General features: G+C 40.5%; 1 protein-coding gene across 16 annotated transcripts in view; it reads right to left on the bottom strand.

The window, feature by feature from the left end:
• Positions 1-631: 631 nt before the first annotated feature.
• The window catches only part of BBX (BBX high mobility group box domain containing), a 263,476-nt gene continuing 252,515 nt past the window's right edge, over positions 632-11,592 (bottom strand). For all 16 annotated transcript variants that reach the window (XM_036018045.1, XM_036018041.1, XM_028504979.2 and 13 more), the window contains 2 exons: positions 10,794-10,980; positions 632-6,452 (listed from right to left, as the gene is read on the bottom strand). In XM_036018045.1, the coding sequence (XP_035873938.1) occupies positions 6,365-6,452; positions 10,794-10,980 (275 nt within the window). In that variant the 3' untranslated portion in view covers positions 632-6,364. The remainder of the gene's footprint in view (positions 6,453-10,793; positions 10,981-11,592) is intronic.

The raw sequence follows: 11,592 nt of genomic DNA, 5'->3' as shown, positions 1-11,592 counted from the left end.
GCAACGGAGTGAGGAGACACGATCAACACCATCACTTAGATGAGTGAAGTGTGGTTCAGAGATTAAAAAACCCTGTGGTAAGTTGGTGGAGCCAGAATTTGAAGCTAAGTCTGTCTGAATGCAAAGCCTGTTTGATGTAGTTATACCGAACAGGTATTTGTACTCTGTATTATTCCAAAGGAGATAAAAAAAAAAGAAAAAATACCATATCCAAGGTCCTAAGGTTCAGGAACAGTATAAGTATACTCAGCAAAGCCGAGGTCCCAGTTTATAGTGTAGGTTTCAGTCTTAATATCATTTGTGTAAGTTGTTGTAGTTCGGGGAGAGGCAGTAGGTTCAGCGCACACTTTTTCCTATGGGGAGCCTCAAAGACTGCTGTCCCGAGGAGGAGACAACAGCCCATCTTCTTTCCTCTGTCCAGCTGACTTCGCTCCACACGCCAGGGAAGAGCAGCCGAGCTGCTCAGACCATGGTGAATCTCAGACCAACAGTTTAGGGGAGATTGTCATTTGACATCCTGAAATAGCCCACTTTTATGAAGGGACTGTCTCTGTTTTCAGTAGGCATGGTATATTGAAGGCACATATTCTATAGCCAGTCATGTGAACATAAAGAAATATATTTGAGTATCTTTAAAATATTTCAAATTTTTATTAAATATTTTTATTCAGTTTTAAGATCACAGTTAAAGTACTTTAGCATGTTATACACATGACTTACATGTGCAATTTTTAGAAATATCAAATTAAGTATAAGATTTTAAAGAAAAAATTATATAAATGTGTATATTGACTTTTACTACACATACATCTAAGAAAGCAATAATTCTGTTGTACCATTGAGAAATCATTTATTACATGGCATGTTTACACCAACTCTAAAGAGAATCGAGCCAATTTCTGAAAGCCCAAAGAAAAAAAAAAAGAAAAGAAAAGAAAATGAGCAATTCTGTCATGCTGAAACTGTCAACAGACTTAAGACCTGGTCGCCAAATGAAGCTGTGGTTAATTTATGGCAAGTAAGCAATTCAAACCTATGAGGAAAGTTCATAATCTGCTATGTGGAATCTCAGGTGGTTTCAATTCTTTTTTGGATAAATTCCTGAGAGCAAGAGACTTTAGTGCTAAAGAAATAAGAAAAACATTGCTGAGCATGTGCTGAGCTCCAGGTCATGAGCCTTCCCCACCCCCAGTCCTGCCACTCTCAGAGCTGGAGGCACTAATACGAGGTGTCAGGGGCCAGGAGCAAGCCCCTCCAGGGGCCACAGGAGAGCTGTTAGTTTGTGAAGCATGCGTGCCTGTGATTGAGAGCTTGTGAGGTAAGATTAGCGGTGTGGGTAGGAGGGTTGGGAGGCCTTGAATTAGGTTCTTGTTACTCAGCAACCAGCTCTGGCCTAAGTTGTAAGAAAATCTTTGGAAGTAGTAGTTATGTCCGCAACAATGAATTCTGTGCACAAAAATGAATCTGTGGGCAGGATCAATTCTGACCACTGACGGCATCGAGAAAACAGTGGCCATGGAACTTTTAAGTACAAGGTTTCCCCTTTTAATTTACTACTGTAACTCATACCACTGCAAATAAAATTTGGCCAAGAGAGGAAACTTACTTTTTTTTTTAAAGAAAATATGTATTTATGTTCTGTTGAAGAAAAGCTTAGCACACACAGATGGAGGTGTATGACAGAATTGGGTATATTTGTCTTATTTACTCTCTTGTTGCTTCTTTGTTCTGAAATGCAAGGAAGATAATGTCCCCAGTGAAAAGAACAAGGTCATTTATTATGGAGTGTAATAAACTCAGCTGTCACTTCCAAACTAAAGCAACGCAGTCCATCAAACCCTGAATACTTTACCAGACGTAAGTAGTAAGATGAACTGAACAAACTGTTTCTCTTCATAAAGTATAATGCTAGTGAATCTAAGTAAGATAATTTTTAAGAATCCCAAAACTCAAAAACAAAAATCCAGATCTAATTCTTTGGGAATGCTTGTATAAATAAACGCAACATCTATTTAACAATTAGTACACTCTTCATAAGGTGCAAAACAAGGTCCTATGTGGGGAAAGCTAAAATTTAATTTCACCTAGCAGTCACTCTGAATACTTTATAGGTCAAACGTAATAACAGCATTTGCTTCTATTGCTCATTTTCAGCGATACATTGTTCTCTCTGGAGAAGGTGGTTTGTGAAGTCAAAACACTGCAGTGGAAAAATAGTGGCACTGAAGGCAGAAGCAAAACAAGACAAGCCTTTGAAACAGGACTTAACTGAAATTAACTTTTAAAGCCGAGGTAGCCCATTAGAATTGGCCTTATCTGAGGGCTCTGTGGAGCAGTGCAATCAAAGGCGAATCTCTTCCTCAGCATCTCACACACACCAACGTTCCCTTTACAAATGAGGACTCCAGGCCGCTCATGTCTTCCTTCCTTCCGTCCTCTCGGTGAAGAGGTGGTGCTTCTCCCTGGTGTATGGGCGCTGGCCTCCAGCCTCCAGCTGCTGGTCTCCAGAACACTTAGGATTCATACAGTAGTTTAGCAGGCAGCATGGTCCCACTGCTTCACATTAATGCCAAATGCCAGACGTGGAACAGAGCTATTTGATAGTTCCCATCCCTCCCCTCCCCCACACATACTGTATAAACAAAACATGTCATTCAGTTTTCAGCTTCCTTCTGGTTCTGTAACAATTTCTAATTTGCTTGAGCTTTTACATAGGTACAAACACTGTCATATGGTGAGCCAACGACTGCAGAGTGCAAACAAATTTTACAACTTAGGCAGAGTAGCATCTGACTTAAAAAGAAAATGACAGGATTAGACATCTTGGATTCTAAGTAGCCAGACCAGTTCAGATGCTCCTGGTTCATAGTGTTCACTTTTTTTCCCTCCAGCAGTTTTAATGGCAGGAGCTAGAGTATCAGTGATAACATGGGGCTGATGTCAGCATTTCGGCTCCGAGGTGGCATTAGTAATAAGTGCGTTCTGACCAAATTAAATAAATATCTTTCTGACATAAGACTGTCAGAATTACAACAATGTGAGTTATCCTTTAAAGGGGGTTTTAATGAATTAACATTTTTTGATCTAAAAATCTGGGAACAAACCTAATTTGGGGATAAGAACCTGTATCTTCAATGTGGCGGTGAGACATTTTCCTTTTCCTGATTCTTTACAGTATCCAAACAAAGCAAAATTTAAAAAAGGATGTCTTACAGTATTTTTTCTTTCACTCAGCTTCTCAGAGCTGCAGCTTCAGTAACTATAATATACTCTACACACTTCAAAATTACATAGGAAATACCCAGAATAACTAAATAAATAACAGGCTACAGGAAACTGGAACAGTACTGTGTCTCCATCAGACACTAAATTATCCACTTCCAGCATCACAGAGAAGGGCTAGGACAGTTTTTTTCCAAAAGATTTATATACAGGTTTGAATCCAGAAATTAAGGTTAAAAGTATAAATATTGATAATTTCAACTAAATTCAGAATGGTTTCAGAAAGATATGATACAACAATTTAGAATAAAACAAAGCAGAAGAGCATCATATTTTGGTTTGCTTGAGATATACATAAGGTGCAACTTTTTTTCTTGAGGATGCTTGTGGGACAAACGTTAGTGTGGATGGTGGTGGTGGCAGATTAAGGTACGCGCTATAGTAATACAGTTTTTCCAAAATAGAGAAGAATGAGAGAAATGAAATGAAAATGATGGGGGGGGGGTGCTGTGGAGGGGGAGAACTACACACTGGTCTGAAACATTTGTGCTAACACATGTTGTTACCTGAAAATACCAACACCCCTTTCCAGCAGATGCAGGGCATGAGTAAAGCACTCACTGAAATCAAGACTTCCACCACTCAGAGAAACGACAAGGTGAGTATCTAAAGAACTATAAAGCTTTGCAGGATTTCTGCTACTCTCAGTGCCTAACAGCTTAAAAATTAAGCATTTCTACAAAAAGTTTTTTTAAGTATCTGAAAACAGTCATATCCAGTAGGTTGCCCTCCCACTCCCACCCCTGCTTGAGGGAAAAGCCACTGAGGTTTAGGAAAAGCAGATCAAGTAAGATATTAATCACATAGAAAAAAGCAATCTTTTGTTTTGCTTCTTTTTTAAAAAAGGTCCCATGAATATACAGCAATCTCTTGAGGAACTCTAGTGAAATGTAATCGGAGGACTGAAGGAGGGTGCTCTGGCAAAAATAGATCTATTCTAATGTGTTCTATAGAATAACAAGTTAGTACCATTGTCAAGGTGCATGTTCTGCACCATACAATTTTTGTTGGTTTTTTTTTTTTTGGATTTTAGCTAATAATAATTTAAAAATCACTGTTAGCAAGTGGTCCAAAAACTCCCAACAGCCACCAACACTGGGACCCAGCAATCTCCAAACATTCAATTTGCGTTTTGAGATTTAGAAAATATTAATAAAACAGCATCATAGTAAAAACATTATGCTGAAATCTGGGGCTGCTCACCTGATTTATTTCTAGGTAAATGGGGTTAAGCTTTAACCTCTGATTAACCCTGTTTGCTAATCCTTCTTCCTCCATTCGCACGAGTGTGCATCTTTGAGAACACCATGCCAACGCTCTGCTGCCCTCTTTACCTGCTTTGGGAAAAATGTCTCTATATATTCTTCTTCAATTCTGTTAGTACGTTGTACATATTTTTCCAGCACCGGAACTGAAGTAATATCTACAACCAGGAAAAGCTAAACCTAGTCAGGACTAATAGAGTCATTTTTTTATATGGCTATTAGGTCAAATTACGATTAGAAAAAAAACATCATTACAATTCAGTCAAGTATAAATTAGAAAGCTAGATAAAACCTTGTAAACTGTCACCAGTTAGAGATCTAATTCAAAAGCTTCAAACTTGAACTAACACTATCAAAATTCCGCCAGTTTGAAAATCATAAAAATTATTGCTGGAATCCAATAATTGAAATTTGGTAGTTTGTGCTGTGATGCAAGAGTGGGGAAGTACTTTGTGCTATGGAACAAATACCCTGTTAAATCTGTAGCCTTTGACTAATTTTGATTTATCACTTGCATCTGTTGCTAGGAAACAAGACACTGTGAACGTCAGGTGGTTGAGTCAATATGTTGAATGTTCTAAGCCAGTTAATCCAGTTGGCCCTGGCATATGTAGAGTGGCTTTTATGTTCAAAAGCAACAAAACACAACAAGGAAACAGAAACTCGCAGGTGGATCTATGACTGAGAGTCCCGCTCCGGTCAGGCATACTTCCCTTGTCATTTACTCAACACCTCCGTAACGACACGAACTTGAAATGGCTCTAAACACATGCAGTGCCAGTTAGGCTGTGCATAGCGATTGCTACCCGTCCAGTCTGTCTGGGATGGATGGAACAGGTCTGTCTGTGGCTCCAAGTCCACATGAGTGAGTGTCTTCAATGTGTTCAGGATAGTGAAGTAATACTAAGGTCACTTTTGAATAATATTTTTCTCTCTTTTTTTGTTTGTTTGTATGAACGATCCATTGGTCACGTAGACCCCTGTGAAAAAATAAAAGAATCCTCAAGGCATGAAAACATCAGTCATCTGTAATCTGCAGGACTGTTCCCCTGTCTGGGAAAATATTTGCCACAATTTGCCCCAAGCAAATTCTTCTTGGTCACTCAAGGCTAAGAAAAAAATTCAGCTTGTAAGAATTGTAATTTTTTTCTTTTTTCTTTTTTTTTGCCAGCAAACTACCACTCTGGTGGCAAATATAAAAGTGCAGAATATATGGACCACAAGGCCGAGCATACACCGCTAACAATGGTACATTTGCCTGCCCATGCTGCGTGGGAGTCTTGGAACAGGCTTTTTAATATTATTCTACAATATAAATGTAGGTATAACCTATTATATAAACCATCTTAGAACTTAAATCTCCATGTACAAAAAAGACTAAGAATATCTAATAATAACTAGTGCAGTGCGTCAGTTTGTTTTTTTTTGTTTGTTTTTTTTGTTTTTGTTTTGAAAGAATAACTAGGTAATATACGAAACTAGTTTCACACTCTCTGGTTGGTAAAAGAGATGCTGGATGAGCTACAGTAAAGGCAGCCTTTTACCAAGTTACTACCTATGACCATCAACAGCCTTCAATAGAAAGCAAAGCTCCAGGATCATTCCAATTCTGCTCACTATCAGACAGATGACATCACCCCCAAAGAACAAATGGGCCCAGGAAGCTAACTTCTGCTTCAAGTCAATCTGGGCCACGTAGGTCAACAAGCACTTGTTTGCAGTCTGTATTTCCCACCACATGGGCTCACAAGCATCCCTCGGTAAAGACAAGGCTAGGGTAGTAGGTAAAGCACAATGTTTTACAATTAAAGGGCGCTTCACTGGTCAGCGCAGGAAATAAGTACAGGAGCCTGTGGCATTTCTTTTGGCTGTCCGTCGTGGGTGAGTGGAGTTGACCTCTGACCTCTGTGGAGCAAGAGAAAGAAAAAAAAACACTTATTAAAAGTATGTTATCAGAAATAGGACAGGATGACAAATAAATAGGTTCCCAATAATTTATTTAATAGCTATTGCTGATTTTATATGTATGCTGTTTAATTACAACCAATTTTGTCCTTAGAGCTTCTTTCTTCCCGTATATTTTAAAGACTTCTTACCTCAATTCCCCTCATACAACTCAACAACATACTCTGGCCCCAACTGACCACCTCCATTTGTAGAATCTGAAGCAACAACAGATTTGGGAAATTCCCTAAGAAGTGGGAAACTTGAAGGCAAGTGCTGAGGTTCTGGGACAATAATCTTCCTGTTTAAAACTTAAGGCCGCCTGGCTGGCGTAGCTCAGTGGATTGAGCACGGGCTGTGAACCAAAGTGTCGCAGGTTCGATTCCCAGTCAGGGCACATGCCTAGGTTGCAGGCCACAACCCCCAGCAGTGGCACATTGATGTTTCTCTGTCTCTCTCTTTCTCCCTCCCTTCCCTCTCTAAAAATAATAAATAAAATCTTAAAAAAACACACAAAACTTAAGGCCAATAAAAGCAATGATCACAGAAGAGAAAGAGGTATACTATAATTCAAAAAACAAATGAAAAGAAAACAATGAAACCCTCCTAACTTAAGAAAAGTTTTACAGGCATACGGACACAATGTACAGGGAGAAAAAGGCAAGCACCAACTGAATTGTAGCATGTGAGAAAATTCAATTAATTTGGACCAAAATCAACACACATGGAGAAAGAATTCTAGGCAAGACTAAAAATATTCAGGAACTTTTTGATTGGAACTACAATGAACATAGCTGATTTTTCTTTTAGCTTTTGTTTAATGAGTAGGACAAAATACAATTTATTTCATAGGTATTAAAAAACTGTTCAAAATTCTTGGTAATTTCTACAAGGCTTCTCATTCTAAAAGGACAGGGTGGGGCACCTCCCTGACATTTCCCAGCAGGCCTGCCACGCCCACACAGCGCACCCCCCTGCTCTGGCCTGCAATGGTCTGTAGTGCACAGCACTGCACTGCACCGAAATCGCGTGATGTAGCAGCAATGTTTTCATTGGTTTGAAGGTTTCGATATAGGATCTTCTTCAGATTACGCAGAACAAAAGGTGCTATTTAGAATTCAAATTATATGTGCTCCATACCTATATCCAATTCCTTTCTCTTGAGGCACAGAAAATCAAAATGTGGATAATTAACAACATTTGGGGAGGTCAGAATCCAATGATCGCTTAGGCTGAGATATTAGGATTTCAGAATAACAAAATGGGTATTATAATCAAACTTCCAGATTAATCTGTTCATTTATTTAGGGATGCTGTAAGCATCAACTGTTTAATATGTTCAACCCTCTTCAAGGAAGATGAAACTAAATATTTTTTACCATTAAGACTGAACATGTAATACTTACAAAATCAAAACAATTTTAATAAGTATTAGAATAAGAAACAAAAAGAGCAAAATAAGTAAAAATGAAAAGGACAATGTAAAACAAAAGAGAGAGCAAGAGGAGGAAAAAGTGGGATGAAAGCCAAGTTTAATCAAAGAGAAAAGAAGAAAGGAGCATGACGGGAGAGAGCCGGTTTCTTGCGGCGAGCATGCAGGGCACGTACAGGGTGCGGCAGAAGGAAGACCCGTGTCAGCGTGGTTGGTGGAGTAGTAATTCATAGTTTTAATTTGAACATTTCACCTAAAATGTCATCTGGTATGCTTGAGTGTGATATTGTTATATTACAGATTTACATTTTTATGATACTGTAATAAAATATTTTAACAAATATTTTTGTAATATTACATTACAAATATTTGTAATAAAAATATTAACAAAAAAGGGTGTTATTTGTGCTGGAACCTGTATTCCTACCCCTAACTCTGTTGACCACCCTCTAAATTAGGAGCCTAGGTGATGGCTAAGCAATAATTAATTGATGGGCAGCAAGGTACAATTATATTAAGGCTATAGGTCGAGGGCAGCCTGGTAGCTCTGCTTTCACAAGTCAGGGCTAAAGTTACAGCTAAGATTCCCTGAGGGGAATCTTTCTAGATCTTAAGAACACTAACCATTTGTTAAGTTGACAGTAAAGTTCTAGTAAGCAATATTATTCTAATAGGAGGTTAAAAAAACAAACATGTTTACTCACATCACTTTTTCTATGCCTGCTAGCTAACTTTAGGCAGTCATACTTCAAGAATATCTCATTTATTAATTCGCCCGTTCATCTATTCATTCATCTATTGACATGACAGAAACTAAGGGAGCTGGGGACACAGAGAATAAAACCAGTGCTTTGTTTTCAAAATACACTGCAAGGAGACAGAAGCATGCACAGACAGTTCCAGGCCACCGTGGTCTACGAGAGGTATGTGCGGAGAGCACAGAGGCTTCAGGAGGAGAGAGGAGGGTGAAGAACTAGAGTTGGAAGGAGGAGCAGCAGTTTGTCTGAGAGGAGGAGGAAGAAAGGCAAGAAAGCACTCGGCTTGTTGGACAGGAGAAGCAATTCCACCCGACTGCAGGACAGGGAAGAGGGGTGGGGGTGATAATAAGAGTGGAATGGCTTGTGGAGGTGCTCTGTTCTCAGAAACCAGGAGTCACGGAAGGCTGGTTAACAGCTATGGTGGGACCACAGTCAGGTTCAGAAGGGAGCACTGCCAACAGCAAGGGAGGACTGCACAGTAACCTGGTCTGGGCCAAGAATTATCATCCACCCCTCTGAATTCCTTTTATCTTTTTTTTAAAGATTTTATTTATTTATTTTTTTAGGGAGGTAAAAAGAGAGGGAGAGAAGCATCAGTGTATGGTTGCCTCTCATGCACTCCCAACTGGGAGCCTGGCCCATAACCCAGGCAAGTGCCCTGACTGGGAATTGAACCGGTGGCCCTTTGGTTTGCAGTATAGCCCTCAAAACCCTGTCACATCAGCCAGGCCCCCCCACCCCCGCCTCTTATTACACAAATTATGGGGGCACTTACTAATACTCAGGCATATATTTAATGCCTTTTGTTTAATGTGAGTTTGTCCTTCGTACTCAATCGTGAAACTCTATTGATGGAGAAGTGCCCATGTGTTTATCTCCCTCAGAGACCTGGGCAGATTTTAACAATGTCTGTCAGCATTCACTTGCTGTTAAGCACTTGCAGTGCACACATGAAAAGGAATCTGACTTATTGGAAATATCTAGAGGCTACTTGTGAGGCAGGACTGGAACTGTAATGTGACGGGTAAAGAGCAAGAAGCAAACAAAGCTTATGTCAGGGCCTCCTAAACCTGGATGTGAATAAGGAGAATGGAGCCTGCCAGGTGGGTATACAAGTTGCCCTTGATTCCAAGCTCTTTTGTACTGAGTATTGAAAGGCTAAGAAAGTAGCTCATCTGTGGATAATCCACTCTGGATAAAAATATGAAATACCTGAATTTACAAAAGGCTTTTTGGCCTTCTCAAAAGATCCACTAAGTCGCAGAGCACGCAATTATGCACTTAGACTTAGTATGCTTTCTGTGGGGCTTTACTGAGTTTGCGAGCCTTTCATACCCGCCATCTTGGCTGGTGTTACTGCCGTGTGATTCTTTGGGGGCATCACTGTGCTCAGTGTAAGATGAGAAAACTGAGGCCCAGAGAAATAAATTACTTTGTAGCAAACACAGAGAGTGGAGGATAAATCCAGACCTCCTGCCTTGCCAGGAGTCTGATGCCAGCATACGTTTTTTCCTGAACCAGCACTGTTTTCTTCTGCTGGCACCACCACTGCCACCGACACCACCCTCCATGGGGTGTTTACCCTCTGAGAGCACCGGGACACGAGATCTATTCCACATAACATGACTACGGAGTGAGTACCAGTTATACCCACTTCATAGAAGGAAAAACAGAGGGTACAGAGGTGAATGGTTTTGCTAGAAACATTGAGTTTGCAGGTGACACAGCGTGGACACAAACCCAGGTCTGAAGCCTGACTCCAAATCTCACGCTCAATGATTAGATAATGCTGCTTCTCTGCTCTTTCAGGCTCTTTGCAGAACTGAAAGTTTAGCCACGGAATAATATATTCAAAATAAAACACTTGTCTGGCTATATTCTTTTATATTTTCCTACACTGTTAATTGACACATATACTTTTGTAACCTCACATCAACAGAAGTACTCTCGAGCCAAGTCTTATGAACCACGTGTGTTGTGAAAAATGTCACAAATGACGTCAGGGAGGATGGTTTTGGCTTCTATGTTGCTTTCTCCGTCCACGGTTTGTGGAAGGGGTGAAGCTGAACTGGACCCGCAGGATTCTGGCAGAACAAGCTTTCCGCCACTGACCTGTGCACGTTTTCCATGGCGGCCACTTCAGCCAGCGCCGCCAGGCTGAAGAACGCAGACACGGCCGGCATCTCAGGAGTGCTGCTCCGGGTCTCGGCGGCCTCAGTGCCATGTGTGCACTCGTCACTGCAGCCTGTTTCGGTCACTTTAGGGAGGCGCCGGTGCAGTTGCTCCTTTGGTTTGTCATCTGTAACAAAATGGAATTCCATCACGAGAGGATCCCTCTGTTTTCTCCAGAGAGAACTCTGTACCAGACATGTGAAATGAGTTAATATTCTTTACTGTTCACTTCTGTCACCCATCAAACAGTAAGGCTCTTATAGAATTTCTTCTTCCATGGTCATAAAACTCTTTATTAAGCTCAACTGAAACCCCGGGCAGCACTGTGCCCTGAAGCTGAGCCTAAGAGAAGATCTGTTTTGTTCAGGGTCAGAATAGGTCAGTCTTGGAGAAGGAAAAATGGGCTTTGGCCAAAATAAAACCCAAGGGACTTCAGCAGAGGGGCCTGTGGGTGCTGGGAAAGGGCCCTTAAAAACCCAACTGATCAACTATTTCTGATGAAGCCAAGCATGCCCTACCCTGAATACTCAGTGTGTGGCGGCACCCACACTCGGGGCGGCCAATAGTGAGGTCCCAGTTATCGCTGTGTTCTCAAGACCTCCTGAAAGAAAGATAAACGGCCAATATGTGTGTTGGAAATGAGTCCACTTTCTTTATTATGTGGTCATGATAGAGAACCAGGGTTTATCATGATTTTAAAAACATTTCAACTATAGAAAGTAATAAAGGCAGAAATGCT

Source organism: Phyllostomus discolor, chromosome 2, assembly GCF_004126475.2.
Source record: "Phyllostomus discolor isolate MPI-MPIP mPhyDis1 chromosome 2, mPhyDis1.pri.v3, whole genome shotgun sequence".
In the NCBI taxonomy this organism is placed as follows: domain Eukaryota; kingdom Metazoa; phylum Chordata; class Mammalia; order Chiroptera; family Phyllostomidae; genus Phyllostomus; species Phyllostomus discolor.
Note: the sequence above shows the minus strand (reverse complement) of the source record. Positions and strands in the feature narration are given on the sequence as shown.